This window comes from Papilio polytes, unplaced genomic scaffold (genome assembly GCF_000836215.1).
Source record: "Papilio polytes unplaced genomic scaffold, Ppol_1.0 DF824393.1, whole genome shotgun sequence".
NCBI classification, from domain to species: domain Eukaryota; kingdom Metazoa; phylum Arthropoda; class Insecta; order Lepidoptera; family Papilionidae; genus Papilio; species Papilio polytes.
The window spans coordinates 108,714-128,110 of NW_013524811.1; the positions used below are offsets into that span (position 1 = coordinate 108,714).

Consider the following 19,397-nt stretch of genomic DNA (forward strand, 5'->3'; position numbering starts at 1 on the left):
GAATCTGTTACCTCTAAATTACAAAGAACGCGAGCGGCTTCTCCTTCCAAATATGACAAAAGATAATGGAATTTGTGAATATTTTTAACCATTCCTTTTTATGAACTAGTGAAGAAAAAGTTTCCTTAAACTCTAGCCATTTAAAGTATGTGCCGTCAAAGGTAGGAATTTTTATATCGGGTAATTTGAAACCTAGGCCCGAACACTTGTCATGGTTGCAATGAGAGGCGTTTGACTCGGCATCACAAAATGAGGGGTTCTCTTTAGGGGTCGATTTGGAGTCTATGAAGTTTTGGGCTAGTGAGATATAATTGTCAAATTCTTGCTCAAATGCATCACGGATATTTAATTCCGCAATTTGATTACACCCTACACAAATCGAGAAGGGAACACTAGGGGAAAATAAGGAACGGGCTCACTTGATGCATAGTTTTTCGATTAAAACCGAGGCTGCTTGATCTCCCACGTGGTGGATCTTGACAGCGGATCTTCTTTTTTCGAATTAATTTGCTGCAGGTCCTGTCACGGTCGCCACTTTTGTTCATTGTGTTTTGAAAAGTTATAATAAAACTCGATGACTAATATAACTTTAATTAAAACAAGCAATGACAAAGACTTGTTGAATTTGCTCCGCTTCGTCTTGAGGTTGGGGCCAAAGAGAACCCGGAAGCGACGCTGTCGATTGGACTGTCAGCCTTGTCACAGAGTAAAAACGCTGGATTTTGACGTAATTGTCTTTGGTTCGAACAGTATTATTGAAATTACAATGCAATACTTTCCTGTTTGTAACAGTTTTCCACCACATAGCTATGTATTAGTGTGTGGTGAATTGTATTGTTGAAATTACAATGCTATATTTTCCTGTTTGTAACAGTTTTCCACCACATAGCTATGTATTAGTGTGTGGTGAATAGTATTGTTGAAATTACAATGCGATATTTTCCCGTTTGTTACAGTTTTCCACCACATAGCTATGTATTAGTGTGTGGTGAATTGTATTATTGAAATTACAATGCAATACTTTCCTGTTTGTAACAGTTTTCCTCTTCATAGCTGAAAGAGACGATCTCGTACGGGAAGGTACGCGCGAGTAAAATAAATAAGAAATAAACTAAAAACAACTTTTAATAAAATTTACAAATTAAACAAATATATACATTTCAGCCTAGCGTTGTGTGTGACATCTGCTCGAACACTGCTTCAAATATTTACAAAAGAATAAATAAAAAAAAATAAACATTCTTATTTTAAAAAAAGGATTAAAAATGAAAATACAAAAAGGATTATTGCATCGCCAACAATAGCTATAGATAGTGCGCGAGTTAAATAAAAAGAGTAATGTATGTCGATAAATTTAAACAATGTTATAACCATCTATAATGTACTGTATAACAAAGTAATCTGGAAACTTACCCCATCTTCCCAACTCCTTCATACCCAACATATACTGGTAACAGTTCTCTTCGCGTGTTTTCTTCTTAGAAGCCATTATTTTATGCAATTCTTTTGTATTAATAGTATCGGGAAATTCATTTAAAAGAGCATTTTTTAATTCCTCATATGTTCTAAAAGTTCGCTCAGAACGTAGCCAGAGCTCAGCCGTACCTGTTAAAGTTTGACGTGAAATAATTAATTTCTGCTTTTCACTCCATTGGAATACTTCTTGGTTTTCCTCTATATCTTGCGCCCATTTGCTGGCTGTGTGCGTTTTGTTTTCGCCTGTGAAATTTCGTACGTCATATTCCGACATCGTGCAGAAATCAGTTTTGTCCATAGTTCTTTATATCCTCTTTTATATAATCGACGTGTTACCTTCTTAGTAAACCTTCTCGTTAACGTCGTCGTTTCATCTGGTGTAGCGTCTTCTTATAGCAGACGTTATCGAAGCGATCCCGGACGAGCCCTCAAGTTTAATATGCGATTCTTTCTGTTTAGCTTCTAATAAAAGTCTGATTCTCTGTATTTAACTATTGATTCGCTTTAAAATTACAATTAACACTTTTAGATGTAGATTAACAATTAACATCAACACTTCGATCAAAATCATCGACATTTAAATTTTTCTTTTTAATACATGGCGTTTTTAGAAGGAGAACAAAGAAGCCATTTCTTAGACTCAAATTCAAAGTCAAATTTTTGGTCTGCCTTTCTTCAACACACATGTCTAAAACATTTTTCGCCGTTTCTCGAGCTCGGCGATTAGTAAAATCTCCTTTATTTGTAACGGAACTCGATGGACTGGGATCAGTCATTATTAAAATAAAAAAATAACACGGGAACTGCAGTATTAACACAATAACACGGCAAACGTATGATAGTTGACAAGTATGACACAGCACTACACTGCAGGCGCGTGAAGTGGGGCGTGGGGACAGCGGGGGGAGATGCTCCCGCTCTTTTCCTCAGACCCCGACTGCATTCAACTCGCGCGCTATCTGTATGTATTAGTGTGTGGAATATTGGATTGTTGAATTTACAATACAATATTTTCCTGTTTGTAATAGGTTTCCACCACATAGCTATGAACTAGTGTGTGGTGAATTGTATTGTTGAAATTACAATGCCATATTTTCCGGTTTGTAACAGTTTTCCACCACATAGCTATGTATTTGTTTATGGTGAATTGTATCGTTGAGATTACAATGCAATATTTTCCTGTTTGTAACAGTTTTCCACCACATTGCTATGTATTACTGTGTGGTGAATTGTATTGTTGAGATTACAATGCAATATTTTCCTGTTTGTAACAGTTTTCCACCACATAGCTATGTATTAGTGTGTGGTGAATTGTATCGTTGAGATAACAATGCAATATTTTCCTGTTTGTAAAAGTTTTCCACCACATAGCTATGTATTAGTGTGTGGTGAATTGTATCGTTGAGATTACAATGCAATATTTTGCTGTTTGTAACAGTTTTCCACCACATAGCTATGTATTAGTGTGGTGAATTGTATTGTTGAGATTACAATGCAATATTTTCCTGTTTGTAACAATTTTCAACTGCATATCTATGTAATAGGTTGAAGAAGATGTTTCTTCGACTATTTCAAGAAAATTTACAATGTTTTTTTTTTTAATACAATTTACTAAGTATTTTTAGACAACTTGTTTAATTGATACTGTCGCTTTAAACTCAGAGCAACACTTTTCGTTAGGAATCAGGTTGCTCGCCAATCTATCCATACTTCTAGTGACATTGACAGCTGTCAGCTAGGGACGTCACGTTTATGCCGATAATCTAGAGTTGTGCCAATTCTACAGCACGGTACTACTTTTGTTCTTAACAGTATATTGGTGCCAATTTGTTTATAACTTTAGGCCATCTTGTAGATGATCCCAACAGATATTTTTCTCTTAATTTCAAAATGTCGTAACTCGTCTCGACAGTCGAATGCAGAGTATGGACATATATTAAAAAAGTACATACATTAAGAATATTTTTCAACATTATTATAGAACAGTCAGTGCAATGGGAGTAATACCACGGACAACAAAAAATAAAATTAAAAAATAGCCTATGCGTTATTCTAGGTTACACTTTGTTCCAAATTCTGTCCCGACCGTTAAGGGTATGAATATGATATAAAATAAAAAACATATGTAGCTTAAATTTGTGTTATCTAATTCAATTTTCAAAATGTCTATCTGTAAAAGATTTTTTTGATTTTTAACATTTATTTTTTGAGGAGTTTTCTTCTAGTTCTTCTTCTATGACTTTTTGCAACGCTATATATCCTAATTTTGCTTCAGCTAGTTTTTGAAAAGGTCTTTTTTTTTGTTTACCTGTAAACAATTAGTTAATTTTAACGCAGTAAAATATTTAAAACACACTTCTACTGAAGTATCTGAAGATCGTCCATTATTTAAATAAACAGCCAAAAAAAGCATATTAAACAATCAACAAATAAATACTGTTCCATTATAACTTAAATAAATACTAACACAAAGTAGGATGGTTTTTTTATTAAAAAAAAATCCAGTTTCCACTCAGCCCATGTTTAGGTTTTAAATAAAAAAATCACTTTTAAATCGAGCAAAGAAACATGTATTGCGTAATATTTACAGAAAAAAGACCATGAAAAAAGTTTGACATTTCTCACTTTAAAAATTAATTTCTTCTTTTTTCGCAAATGGCATTTAACCTAAAACTATAGAAACTCCTTCGACAGCCCACTTCCTCGGTGGTGATGTTATTGTGTGTTATGTTATTGTCATATCTACTTGTTTAGAAGTACCGGGCATAGTTTCCAAAATATGTCTTTTCATGTTGGATTTTCGTTGCGGTGAGTTCGTTATTTGTGTTAAATTAATAGACGTTGAAAAATTGAATAAATACGGTCCTAATACAAACAATACATTGAGGGGACAACTCAGAAATGAGAAATAAAGCCATTTATTTCCTTACAGATGTACATAAAGTATAAAAAATATTGTACTTATAACTACGCACTTTTTACAATTGTGAAAAAATATTATTTTTTTTTTGTCATTTTTTTGTTTTTTTTTTTATTCTGTAGGAACCCCTGTTTGGGTAAAGGTCCCGTCCAATGACATCCACCTCTCTCTATCCTGCGCCGATGATCAGGCCCATCTCTTGAGCCCAGGATGTGCCAGCTGTTATCTTTATTTCGTCTTCCCAACGTGTAATGGGTCTTCCTATACTTCTTTTCCCTTGCGGTCCTTTCCTTAACGTTGTTCTAATTGTCTATCTCTGATCACTAAGTCTTGCAACATGTCCCGCCCATTTTCACTTTCGCTTCAAAGCATAACTCAAAGCGTTTTTTGCTTTTGTTATGCTTCTTATTTTTGTGTGTCGAATTCTGTCTGCTTTCCATACACTTAGCATACTACGTTCAATTCCCCTTTGGCAGGTATTTATCTTGTTTCTTATTTTTTTAGTAAACTTCCAAGTTTGGCAGCCATAAGTTAAGCATGATAGAAGGCTTGAGTTCATTATTTTAGTTTTCATGTTGATTGGCAACTTGCTTTTGAAATGTGACATTATTTGAATATTTTTATTGTTATATAATGAGGAGGTATTTTGAAATAGAAATAATTTTATTGAAAAATAAGAGATTAACAATTACAATTAAAGTTATACCAATTAAAAGATAAATACAAATTGAAGATACATACCTATTTGAAGATTCTCTATTGGTATAAAGTTACACTGAGAAAAAAAAAGTTTAGAGAAAATGATGCTATTGTATGCTGTTCACAACATTTCTGTTTTCTATGATCCATTAATTACATCTTCATATTAATTTCTTAAAATTTGCACCTGAAAAATAATGTATTAAAGATTACTGCTTATGATTTTACAACGGTGAACTCACAAATTATCTAAAATCTTAAGATTATTTTATTATTTCAAATTTAAAAGTCAGGAGCTTTTACTTGCTGCCCATAATTGTGGGGTTGTGGTATTGCAACCGGCAAGCCTACCCATTTGTGCTAAGCTTGATGGCACAAATTCACTAAAACTACACTATACTTACTAAATAATATATAAAACTAAATGAAACTCATTTAATATTTCTCTAGAAATCAATATTTCATAGTACGAGAACATATTTTCGTTTTTAGGTGTTTTAAAATGGACGACAAAGAGTATATAAATCGTTGGTATGTGTACCTCCCCCCAGTTTAAGTAATTAAAAACAACGTAGTTCGGGACTAAAATAATTACGCATTTTAACTTGAACACTCAGTTTATTGCGACTTCGTACAAAAAATTATTCTAATCATACGGAACATAAACAAAAGAAAGAAACACTCGAAAACATGCTACGTGTGGCGGCAAAGCGCGCGCGCATACGTCGATATTAGTCACCAGTTCGCGGCTCACTGCCGAAAACAGAGCTACACCGCAGCCGTGAGGAACGGCGGGGGGGTGGGCTCGAACCACACCCAGCCTGAGGGATAACGCAAGTTAGACGCGATGTTATAGTATATTGTATATTTTTAATTTCATAATTCACTTAACAAGATTAAATTGTTATTTTTTTGGTTTAATTACCTTTGATCAATTAATTAATTATTATTATTTTGAAGATATGACATATTTTTATTTTATTGTAAAGCAGAAATTATTGAGCAAATGGTTACAGATTTAAGTGATTTATTAACTAGAAGAGGCTTACCAGTACCCCCAATATATCAACTATTTGATGACGAATGAATGAATTCTCTGTCAAGTTTCTAAACTATAAAATGTAATACTTATATTCAATAGTATTAGAATCGATTACAACCGGAACTTTTAAATTAATTGAAGGACAAAAGAGGTCGACAATGTGATCTGATATGGTGCGTCCTGCGTCAGGTGGCCCCCACCAGTACATCTCAAACTCACTGCTTCTAAACTAAGCTCTTTTTTCTCTAGCTTTTATGTTCTCCCAGCATCTCTTAAGCTGTATACCGTTTCTTTGGGAAACATATTCGTGGGAATTGTATGCTACAGTCAATTCCTCCCAAGCTTCTTTCTTTAATACAATATTTTCAGAACATGTTGTTTTGTCTTCGATTGGCCGCTCTCTAAAACAACAACGTACGAAATAATTAACACGTATCCAAGCAAAATAATGTCTAAACGTATTTATGTTGATTGATTTCTTTTGCAAAACAAACTTGCTTTGAGGTTATGTAGTGAATACAAGCTATGTAGTGAATTTAGCAACACAAATGGACCAATCACGGAGCGGTACCTAAGTTCAAACCAAAGGCTATTGGATTGTTCCTTTGTTTCTTCTTCAACTTTCTTCATTAACGATGCTGTTATTTGAATTCTTTTCAAAAAATCTTCAACATATTTCTCTTTAAATTTAAATATAATTTGATGCATTAAGACAGCCTCTGTTTCATTTAGACAATATGTGGGTTGGTAAGTTCACAGTCTTCCAAAAACTTCTTTAAAGCAGAAGAATTTGCTGGTAATATAGGATTGCCTAGTCTTTTGCTGTCATGTATTTTGACTACTACCAACTCTGGATAGTTTGGGTTTCTTCCAATAGCAATCCACCGAAGTACATGATGGTCCTCACTTCGGCGATGAACCCACATAAGCAAAGCTATCGCATGCTTACAGCCACCCTGTGAAGCTACACAGTCTTGACATTGGACAGAGATAATAACATCATCTTTGTCAATAACCAGTGTACTTCCATATAACTTGCCATGAACTTTGTGTTCTGGACATAGTTTAGTCAAAGGTGTATGCGTCCGCTCTTACTCTCCGATAGTGTGTACGTAGTGTGTGTTGCGCCGCTACTTCGGTGAGGTGCCGATTACTTAACATTAGTAACACACACAAAGTAAATTTAAACACTAACTTAGTGTATTGACTAATTATTTCCCGAGTACACTCAGTTTAAAACGTATTTGTTTTCAAAGTATAATGTATAGAGATATTATTCAATGTACAGAAAATATATGAGCATACCAAGTGAAGCTGGGGCGGATCACTAGTCGTTTGTATTGATTTTTTTTTTAATTAAAAATTATCGAAGCATCAAAACGTTGACACATTATTACTTATCTGTGATATTGTATCTGATATTTTTGTATGTTTTAGATGTAAGTTTTCTATTAATTCTAGTTATAATGCATGTTTAGCTGGAAATAATTGGGTAAAAAAAATACGTATTTACTCGTTATACATCTTTGGGTAAATAACTACATGTTGATATTTTGAAACATTGTTAAAAAAAATGAATTGTATGAAAAATGTTGACTGAAAACAAATGTCAACCAAATGTATCTTGGTTCTATTTATTTTCATACAAATTGTAATTATGCTCGTTTATTTCGATGGCATATATATTTATTATGATAAACTACTATAAACTCTTGTGAAAATACTGTGCTCTGCATTGTTATGCACATTATGTATAAATATTCCACATGTATATAAAACGTATATGTTATTTATATCTGATATTCAACACTATTATTCATATATATTTTTGGATAAAACACTTACTTGGTGAAAATAATAAAATTTTGTTATCAAAGATTTAATGGAAACAATATTATAATGATGTTTTAATGATTGAAAACAATTTTATAATGGATCGTACACAAAGAAACATAATTTTAATGAACGAAATTATTTAGAATTTACAGCATTTATACTCACTATTGTTCCCAGGTTTTTGGGTGATTGTATTTTAAAGATTATCTTCATATTTTTACAAAGACGAAATTTTAAACAATGTTATAATGTTACACACTATACATATTGTTTGATGTCATATTTTCCACATTGTCCATAACATATTCCACAATCAATACTATTAATAGTAATTGTAAACTAGTCTTAAGTTTAATTATAATAAAATAGTAAAAGTGAAACCCAAACGCACGGATTGATGTTGCAGAATATAATATTGGAAAAAGAAGAGCGTCGCGCGAAGATAACATTCAAAACTTCCGCTGCTGCTGACAGTTTTAAAAAGAAGTTCCACAACAAAATGGTCGCGGCTAGCAGATTGACAGTCACTTTGCGATAGATTAATAATAGATTTAGAATAATAGAACCAACTTGTCTGACCCGGTGATTATTCAACTAAAATAACAATGTCAAAATTGCCAAGATGCTAGTCCGACTGTGACTCATTCCGTTGCAATGGCTCTTATGTAGAGTATTGTAAGCCACAGTTTTGAGATTTACACCTTGTTTTATATTTTTTAATTTCACTTGATGAACACTAATGTCTAAAAATTTTAAAATAATGTTAGAAAGGAACTAAACTGTAGATTTTAGTTGTATAATGTTAGTGTTTGATGTGTCGTAATTAATCGTGCTAAGGTTTCGTTTCAAACATGTGATTTACATAGGAGCCATCAATGTACTAGTAGTATGCGAAGTAGGTTTTTTAACTGACCGTGATAAAAGCGACAGAATAACCACAATCACCGGGGAGATAAGTTTTTTTTACTATAGATGTAACTCTCGCCTTAACCACGTACTAGCCAGAAGACACAGCGCATATGTTTGTAAGATTCGTTACAATTGAAAAAGTATAAATGTGAACAATAAGTGACCAATAGAAGTTAAACTTTACGAAAGCAGTTAAACAATTAAGTAAAACAATATAAATAAGAAACTATGTAATTGACTGTTCGTCCTATTTTTATTTACCTCTGTTACTTTTTACAGTCAAAACAATATGTTTAGGATATTTTAAAGTTTGTCTGTGCATTATTATATTTTATGAGGTCAGTACGACGAGTCATGAGAATGTATCACAAAGGTATTGCTTAAATTTTTTTATGTCATAAATAAATATTGTACTGTTACTATGTATCAAGTTTCCTGTTGTAATATAGCACTTTAAGCTTATATTTAACTCATTGTACCATTACAACTATATCCTAAATTGTATTTAGATTCTTACCGTACGTAATAAGTCACTATCTTGGTCTCTAGAATATTTGCTTGTGAAATTGTAACAATACCATTAAACATTTATAATTGACAATTTTACAGTTAACTGTAAAATCCCTAAAAGGTGCCAGATTTCTTGTTAAAACTACAATATAAAAATATTTATAACTAGACAATACATAAATACAATATGTAAACATGTTTTTTTATCTGTAAGCAAAATTAGTAACATTCATATTTATACAAAGAAATATTACGTTAGAAACATGTTTCTAATTTCCATCTGTTTGGAAATGCAACTTTTTTTAACTTTAGCACTTTCATCTCTTAGTTTTAGAGGTTAGATTTAAGTTTTCATGTCAATTTAAAAATTGTCTTTTTACTTGGTTTATTACGTAAACTAATATCATATCTTTAAACACACACCGAGTATGTTGTATCAAGAAATTTATTCCGTTTCATATTAAAGCAAATGAAATAAGAATGTACTGTAATTAAGTTTTGTTAGATTCTCAACTCTTCATCCCTTTTATGTTATTAGTATTTCAAAACATTGATAATTAAAATGATTGATTAATTTTGTTCTGAATGTTTGTTACTATGATACAAATATGTTTAACGTATAATAACATGATAGTTTCTCAGAACTCTTGATTGTTTCTTAGAATTATTGTTACTCACTCACAAACACTGAAATCTATTAATTCTTTGACACTTCATTAGTCTATTTAAAATTGTATAAGTCGTGTAGAAACAAAATGAGTAATGCGTGATTTTTGTCCGAATAAACATTTGATTAGAAACATGTTTCTAATGAAGTGTTGGTTTGGAAAAAGGATGTTACTAATTTTGTTTTTATATTATTCATTTAAATATACTAGTAATATAGTAGTTTGTTTTTATGTTTTGATTAGTATAATAGTTTGTAAGTTGTTTTTTACGTATTTTATCGTCTTTGTCAGTTACTGGCGTTTTCGAATTTAGTTTCTTAGTCACTATGTATGATTTATTGTAATTTTCTTGATGTGTGTTTTGTTGACATTTCAACTATTGACACGTGTGTTTCGATTCTACCCCCATTAATTACCACGTAGAGATGTTTGGTCCACGTAAAGGTGGACTTGAAAATTATTGTAAATTGTCACTTATGTTCGTACTATTAGGTTTTTACTTCCTTTTTAATATAAAATTTATTGTAATGTGTATCAGAAATTGTTTTTAACGCGTTAATTACCCGTCTACCCCAGTTTTCCTGCTTGAAGTTGTAATTTTATCAACATGTTTCAATTTTCATAATAAAGCACATACGCTTAGTTCAGCGTAGACAATACTATAACTGTACAGTTAAACTAATAGTTAAAATTTCGCCTAAACACGTAGTTTTAACTGATGAGTTCGACTGTTCAGTTAACTGTCAGAATTAAGAGTATGTAGCAGGCTTTTCTCGTGTTTACAGATTATGTAACAAATTTTTAACTTTTATTATAGTAGTTTGTAGTTTTCTTCGCTTTGTATTTTCATAGATCTCAAATAAATTGGCGGGTTGAAGCACTCGATGTTGTTTTACTCATATGTTTTAAACCCTTATATTATGTATATTATTGTATATGCTTTGTATATAACCGTTGGTTCGAGATTTACATTTTAGTATGTTTGGGACTAATTCAGAGACTGATTTTTAAATAAAATATTTTTACATAAACTTTGTTTCCTTTATACGCCCTTTTCAAATTAAAACTTCAAGCATATTGCAAATTTGTTACAAAATTGCAAAGTTATGAATTAAAATAAACAAAAGGCAATGAAGGTAGTTTTACAAAACTAGTAATGATTCACTGCAGCCGAAGTAAGGTACAAAATATAATTAAACAAAAACGAAAATATTTGAGTACGTTGGTTCATAAGCATTTTAACGCCATCTATTGATCAAACATTTAAAACTGCATTATTTCAAATAGTACCTCAATAAACAATAGATGGCGGTTAATTATATTGCGAATTTCTGTTAATTATTTTTTCAATAAAATTTATTTTATAGATATTAAAGTTATATTAAGAATCGAATCCAAAGAGTAAAATATAAAAAACTAAGTATTTTGCAAGGAAATTTCAATCAAACTTCACAAATAAAATCGACCCTGATGAGTTTTGCCATAACCTCATTCACGGCCATGTCCTCGTTCCAAGGTCCCGTCCTTTATAACAAGGTCTTGCGAACTTGGCCTCGGTTAAGGTCGCGGGGACCTTCAAGCCCTCACCTTGACGCAAGGTCGCTCGCAATATTTCCGCAAATTATTTTACACACATGAATATGTACGATGACGTATGATTTTGTACTCACACATCTTTGAATATCTTATCTTACTAATATTATAAATGCGTAAGTTTACATGAATGGATTTTATTTAGAATTTGTAGCCTAAATTTGCAATAGATATAGAGCTTAGTCTGGAAGAACACATAGGCTTTTTACTTTTTTTATTTACACTTCGTGAAATTCATTTTTTTATGAAAGTTATGACTCGGTCTTGCTCATTGCTATTACTATTATTTCACTTCATGCATTATATGTTGTATTTTCCATACTATTTTAAAGATGAAAGATTTGTATTTTTGTTAGTTTTGAAATAACTCAAAAACTACTTTGCCGATTTGAAATTCAACCATCATAGAAAAGGTACGTTATCTGTAACACAGGCTATGTTTTTTTACTACTTTTTATACTAGGTGGAAGAAGTCGCGAGCAACAGCTAGTAATAAATAAAACACCTTCAAATGCTTCTTTATTTGCATTCTTTATTTTAAATAGACGCGATTTTGGAAAATATTCACAAACAAAGTTATAACAAATTACAATTTCCTAGCTAACATTTTGTCCGCCATGTCAAAAAAGTTTATCTATGTTATTTAAAATATGTAGACAATAAAAGTTTAAAAAACTAATGATCACTGGTAACTTCTTAAAATATAAAGTATACTATGCTTTTGTAACAATTTCATAAAACATTTCAAATCCCATCACAATTTAGACATTATCTTAAATATGTTGTACATTTGTTATTTTTGAGCCATTTTTTTAATATAATTAACGATAAATAATTTAGTATGAAAACTTTAGGTATCGCTTTTAATAAAAAAAATAGCATCTCTATATATTATTTCTATAAAATTTATCGTTGGATTAAGTCATTTTTTAAACAAAATAAAATTTAATTCGTCAGAATAGAAAACAGATAGTAGAAAGGAATAATTGAACTAGACAAAAAGCAAGCACGTGAAATAAAAACGTCACTTCCAGGAATTTGGCGCTAAAGAAAAAAATTGTTAACAATAATGAAAAGATATTTATTTCCAAATTGAAGAATTTGACGATTATAATAATCGAAATTCAATACTAGCCGTGCACAATAACATGAGACAAGTGATATCGCAGCTTACAGTGTACATAAAGTTTACTTTATTAAGTAAACTTGAGACACAAAGTAAAAAGCATTGTTTGTATGGAATGACATAATTGGCGCCGCTTCATTTAGTTTGCATGTTATTGTATGCGCGTTGCATACTACAAATTACTTCTTCATTTTACGAAAATTACACAAGTAAAAAAAAGTAAAAAAAAGGATATATCAATTCAATAAATGTCATAATTAAAAAGAAAAATCAACAGAAAGAATTAAGTCAAATGAATTTTCTTAAAATCAAGAGTTTATTGTTTAGTTTCCTTATTAGGCTAATAATCAAACTTAACTAAGTTTCCAATCTTTACATAAAGATAATTAAAGTAACGAAATAAACATTTATACAAAACAACAATTGATCTAAAATATAAAATCAACACTAACAATTAACACATCAAAACATTTGCAAGAGACCACAGGAGCAATTGTAACAATTAATTTTCAATTACAAAATTAAATTGTACAATATTTTTACCGTAATTACAGAAGCAAAAGGGAAATTTTTATATCATACGAAATGTTCAAACAATATATTTCAAAATGGCAACATTAACAAAAAAAAAACTACCAACAATTACCACTACTTGTATCAACATATACACTTTAAAAAATATGTTATTTATACAGAAGTAAAAGATTCTCTTTCATAATTGGTCTATCAAAAAGTAGAAGGTTCTAGAACACGCGAAATATGCGCTAGCAATTAAGGTGAAGACTGTTCTTACCAAACCTAAAACACCTCCTTACGGAAGTGAAATCCGAACTGATCACACTTAAGGCGAAGCGTGCGCGCCAGCCGCGGCGGCCCGCAGTAGAACACTGTGACTTTGCCCGCACGCCGCTCGTTCAACCTTTGGAATACCTTATCCCAGTTGGGTCTGCCAGCACTGGTTCTACTCTTCAAGCCAGTGATCAAATCACGCTTTTCCTAAAAACAATTTTAGAAAACATATTAGCAAATGACAACAAAAAATGTTTTTATGTATTTTAGTAATCGTAAGTTTAGTAAATTTAAGGCCAGTCCCACCAAATTGTAAATTGTCTGTTAACAATAGAATTCCTACCCGCACCCAACATCCCTGACCTATGAACAAGAAAAAGAGGGTGGCATAGGGAAGCACATTTAAGAAAAAATTACAAACCATTCCAAGAAAACGTTATTTTAATCTTATATAGATGTGTACCTTTTCGTGGAGCAGATCAAGAGCTAACTGCAGCCCGACCGCGCGCATGTCGTGTCGCTGCAGCGCGCTGGTGATGTAGAGGTGCATGTCCAGGAGACGCTGCCCCTCCTCCCCCTCGCCCGCGCTCTCCGCCTGCTCCATCTCCAGCTGGGACAGCAGCCACACGAACCACTCGAACGATCGCTGCTCACGGTTGATCCAGAAGAAATCAACCTAAGAATAAAAAAAATAGTAAGCATAGTTGACACTTCATACATATTATGTATGGATGGATGTTTGTTAGTTTGTAGCCTAAGCGGCTGGACGGATTTCAACGAAATTTGGTATAGATGTAGTTGATAGTCTGGAAGAACTCATAGGCAACTTACTTTTGTACTATTCCACGCAGACAGAGTCATGGGCGAAAGCTAGGTATATATAAATTAATTGTCAATAAGTGTCAATTGAATAACATTTAAATGTCAATACAAGGACACGAGGAGTACTAAAGTTGGCAACTGGAATTACTTGTCGGAGAAATTACCAGATAGTTTTGTTTTTATGCGTAGTCAATATTTCTTAATCTGTCTTCCTATTAGTTTTACCTTCTTGAGCGTCATGTTGGAGTGTGGCACGTCGTTGTGCCAGGTGTGTCCGCAGCGCGGGCAGAGGGCGCGCGCGGCGCGGTGGCGCAGCATGATGCTCTGCAGGATGGAGGCGAAGGGCGTGACGCCGATTCCCGCCGCTATCAGTACCGCGTGCTCCGCGCGGAAGATGTGCGATGACGCCGCGCCGTACGGACCTTCCAGGTAAATCTAAAAGTGACGATGTTACCTTAGACGAAAATAACTTGAGAATAACGGCCAATTGAACGACGTGAAGTTATTTCTCACCTCTAACGGTTTTCCAACAGGATAATCGTCATCGGTAACATTGTTAGCAATGTCAGGGTCGGGAGCTGTGTTCACTTTCGTATCATTTTGTGCTTCCGTATCTTTATCAGGGGATAGACTCTTAGATAGACGTCTTCTTGCTGTAAATCAAGACATAGGTATTACCATTTTAAGTAGATTTAATTCCCATTCAATACGGGTAATTGCAACGAAGGAAAACTGTTGTGTTTTCTATAACTATTTGTTTAAAATGAAATCGGTTCACCAGTTCAACATGAACTCAATCGAAGTTAGTTCCTCAATCATCTGTTATTTACCTGACTTTTACTACTACTATAAAATGTTAAGAAAATCGGGCAACACTGGAGCAACTGCATAGACGTCCCGTCACTATGACAGCTGTCAATGTCATACAGACGTATTAGGATAGCGCGCCATTCTGGCGGGAAGCAGTGGTTTGAGTAAGCTAAGTACGTTACAATAACAAACTAACAAAAACTACATACCAATAGTGAGAATGCTATCGTTAGATCGTCTCCTCTCGTTGTCGACGCTGGGCGTGTGCAGCGCGACGATGGGCGGCTTTGTACGCATGTAGCGGAAGCTATGCGCCAACGCGCGGTGTCGCGGCGAGCGCGCCAGCGAGGCGAGCCGCGCGCGCCGCACCTCCCCGCATGACAGACCTAGCTCGGACTCCGAGCGCGTGTAATCGCGACCACTGCATAGTTGAGAAATTGCTAATTCAATCTCCTATTTGATTAAAGATCACGACCAAAAGTAACAGTACAATCACTAAGCAATAGTTCTAAACTTTTTTTAATGGTATTTCATTTTTTACTGACTATGATATACAAAAGAGCTTTGATTTTTAACCAATTAAACACCAATATATATCATAAAGGTACGCTCATGGGCCCCTTTCTGTCCAGTACTCTGGGCGTCCGTCCCAGATCGTACTACCCTAATGCCGCTACTGAAAATTTTATTCTCTCTATTATTAGTTTATTCTCGCAATCGCCACAAACAGCGACTATTAGCACCAAGATGGCGATAATCAAATGGGCACAAAATAGCCTTTCTATTTATAGAAGTCTCTTCTTAATGTATTCCAATATTTTACTATTGTTTTTATCACCCAAGTTAATTGTACAAGAAAGATAATATCGACGATACCCATGTCTAGCGACGCTCTGCATGTCAGGCATGGAGCGCGACTTCTCCAGCAGCCGCAGCGGCGACAGCAGCGCCACCGCGCGCGACGGTAGCGCCATTGCGGCCGCATCTAGTAACACAAACGTTATCACAGACACGGTAATCGATAGTTCTCTTTCTTATGTCTCACCTTTATGAGTTTCTTCTGGCTCCTCGTCGATACAGAAAGCGTCGTTAGTGTACGAGTTGGGTGAGAAATCGACAGAGAGCTTGCTACGACCGGAGCGCCCTCCCGCGGAGCCCCGCCGTGCGCTCCGGCCGCTCCGGGCGCTCTGCCCCGACATTGTGCGACTCACTTTACTGATAAAAATAAAAATGCAAGATATTAAAAATTAAGATGTCTATTTATTTTATATTAATGCCTCATATGATAGGGACTTAGGGACTGGAACAACGTCATACTTAACCAACTATAAACAAAACTAATAGCAATAGATTATAGACAAAAACAAAGAAAACGACCAAAAACATAAAAGAAAAGACAGAAAACTGAACACAACAAAACAACAATAACGATAATTACCAAAGCGGTTTCCAATTGATGAAGCGAATATTAACATTATCATCGAGATCTATTTTCAAAAGTTTCTCGACAAAGCGCCATCTGTTGAACAATGGCTAAAACACCAAGCGAGAATATTTCAAAAAGTCCTGTATTGATTGGAGAATACACGAAATGAAAAATGTTCTTCACAGCAATGAAGCCAATAACATTTTTCTATGGTTACAAAATAGGTTACTGTACGTACCAATGCGTATCGTGTGGGGCCGCGTCTGTCGCGTCGGTCGCATCGTCGGCGTGCAAACGGCGGTGCTCGCGCTCGAAGTACTCATGCAGCCGGTTGGTCCACTGGCCCACGCCGCGCACGTGCAGCCACACGTGGTCTGCCACAAATACCATATAAAGCACGCAACAATACTATATCTATACAAATTCATATATCTAAACTTTCGTGTTAATTATATTAATGATACTTGGGACTTCGTCCGCGTCAAATTAAAAAAAACGATAGTAAAAATATAGCCTATGTTACTCAGTGATAAAGTAGCTTTTCAATGGTGCTAGAATTTTAGAAAGCATCCCAGTAGTTTTTGAGTTATTTCAATATAAAACTACAAATACTTCCTCTTTATAATATTAGTATATATAATAAGTGAAGAAAATTACAAATTAACAATGTAAGTACGTAAAAAAAGAAAGGTTGAATTTTTTCCTTCGATTTCGATGACGCACATAAATATTAAAAACTAATAGCTGGGAGTATCCTTATCTTTATTGTTCTTGTATTATTTATGATATTTACCAGCTTGTTCCGGTGCACTGCTGATGGTAAATGGATGCCACTCGTAGCGCGCGATGGCGGGCACGTTCACGAACACGTAGTCACCAGCATGGAAGTCGAATAATGGCGGCCGACGGATGACCAAGTGCGTCACACGAGACGGCAGCAGGATACCGGAGGAAATGTACGACTTGCCTATCTCTGATCTGTAAAAAATATGTTGTATTAGCAAACAGATAGCCGTAAGTTTAGAGAACTATCGGTCAAAGTTGACAAGCTAAATACAATGGTGGGTAATATTAGCTGAGCTGTTATTTCCATCACCTTTTTAGTAGTATCTTATGTAGTCGGTGCACAAGGTCCTTTACTTAAATATATTTTGATATGAGCATAAAAAATAATTTATTCTGCGATACAGTAACAAAATTACCTCATCCAAGCCAATCGCATGATACGTTCAATGATGTATATAGTGCCTGGCAGAATGAACCACTTCCAGAAGTTGGGCGCGTGGAATATCACCAGGATCCAGAAGGGGATGTACAACAAATGAGTCCAGTAGAATACCTGCAAATCATTTACCAACATCTGAATCTATCCTAACAACAACTATACAGTTTTCAAAAAACCTTATACAACTAATTTCCAATTAGAGATAGACTCTTTACTTCGTAATCATAGCCCACACTTTGAGCCCCCTTTCATGGAGTATAGAAACAGCAGAATGTCTACCCACCTCAAAGCTCCCCCCTCTTCTAACAGCAGGCCGGCTGCAGGTGCCAAGAATCACCAGCACGACCACCAGCGCCAGACCCGTAGGGTTCGCCACTCCCCCAACCAGGCCAAACAAGCCCGGCCGTGTTGTGCCCACCCACTCCCATACTGTGTAGTTGTTTGCGTTTAACACCGGGTCGTTCACCACTATCAGACCTGGAAAAGAAACAGTACAGCATGATAAATAAATCTGTATTTTGTATGTTTATGCTATAAATATAACCAAACACACAACTTGAATTTAATTATTGAGATTTATTTTAACATAATGTGGCAAACAAGCTAGCGGCCACTTGAATTCGCCAAAATGCCAAAGCGACCGCTGCCCATAGACATTCGCAATAGCGAATGCGTTGCCTAACCTTAATCGATGGAGGAAACGCACATAAAGAGTATATTACTCCTTCTTATGCGTCTCCTGCACCGTCATATCCACGTCCCCTCCCATCCTTTTCTTATAAGAAAAAGGGGGGGAACGAAAAGGGACTAAAGTTGGGACTCCGGCACACTCATCAGACGAAATGCGGAATTTCTTTTACTTTACGCCTGTTTTCTGTGTGTTCATGGTACTCCGGGTGAGCCGACCCATTAGTGCGAAGATGTTAAAGCGGGCTCTGCCACTGTTAATCTTGACATTCTAGCAATATTCCTAATAGTCAAGACGGTTGTAGTCGATAGATTAGTAATAGCTTACTAAAGTTGCACAAGTGCATGATGGTGTGCAGTATGCTGAAGAGAACGATTAGTACTCCGGTGAGCTTGTGCAGGTAGACGTGGTGGTCGAGCGGCAGAGCGGCGCCCAGCCCGCGCCCGCGCAGCGCCGTGATGCAGCGCCGCAGCATCAGCACCAGCACCCACGAGCAGTTGAAGTTTAGGCATTGACCTGGCAGGAATTAGAATAAGCATCTTTAGGGCTGGTTTAAAATATAATGCATACTTCTATACTAATGTAATAAAGCGTAAACACACACTACTGTGTAGTGTAGAATCTCAGGAATTACAGCATATTTTTGAATAATTCTTTCTTTAATTAAAAATCCTTCACTGACGGCACGCTTTAGGAGACATATTTCCACGCTATTAAACTTAGGGGGTAAATAAATTTGAAAAAATCTCTATGTGGGAAAGAGACCATAAACTACAAGCTGCCAACGTCAAAGGAGCAAGGTTGTCATTTATGCATCTGTATTTTGACATTTGACAAATGTAAACAATAAAATAAAAT

At 34.7% G+C, this 19,397-nt stretch overlaps 1 protein-coding gene across 6 annotated transcripts in view; it reads right to left on the reverse strand.

The window, feature by feature from the left end:
- Positions 1-12,553: 12,553 nt before the first annotated feature.
- LOC106110924 (NADPH oxidase 5) overlaps positions 12,554-19,397 on the reverse strand; it is a 32,915-nt gene continuing 26,071 nt past the window's right edge. For all 6 annotated transcript variants that reach the window (XM_013292923.1, XM_013292901.1, XM_013292917.1 and 3 more), the window contains 12 exons: positions 18,867-19,055; positions 18,135-18,328; positions 17,829-17,965; positions 17,420-17,604; positions 16,865-17,000; positions 16,246-16,415; positions 16,077-16,185; positions 15,410-15,621; positions 14,904-15,043; positions 14,616-14,825; positions 14,032-14,244; positions 12,554-13,775 (listed from right to left, as the gene is read on the reverse strand). In XM_013292923.1, coding sequence (XP_013148377.1) covers positions 13,578-13,775; positions 14,032-14,244; positions 14,616-14,825; positions 14,904-15,043; positions 15,410-15,621; positions 16,077-16,185; positions 16,246-16,415; positions 16,865-17,000; positions 17,420-17,604; positions 17,829-17,965; positions 18,135-18,328; positions 18,867-19,055 — 2,093 coding nt within the window. In that variant the 3' untranslated portion in view covers positions 12,554-13,577. The remainder of the gene's footprint in view (positions 13,776-14,031; positions 14,245-14,615; positions 14,826-14,903; positions 15,044-15,409; positions 15,622-16,076; positions 16,186-16,245; positions 16,416-16,864; positions 17,001-17,419; positions 17,605-17,828; positions 17,966-18,134; positions 18,329-18,866; positions 19,056-19,397) is intronic.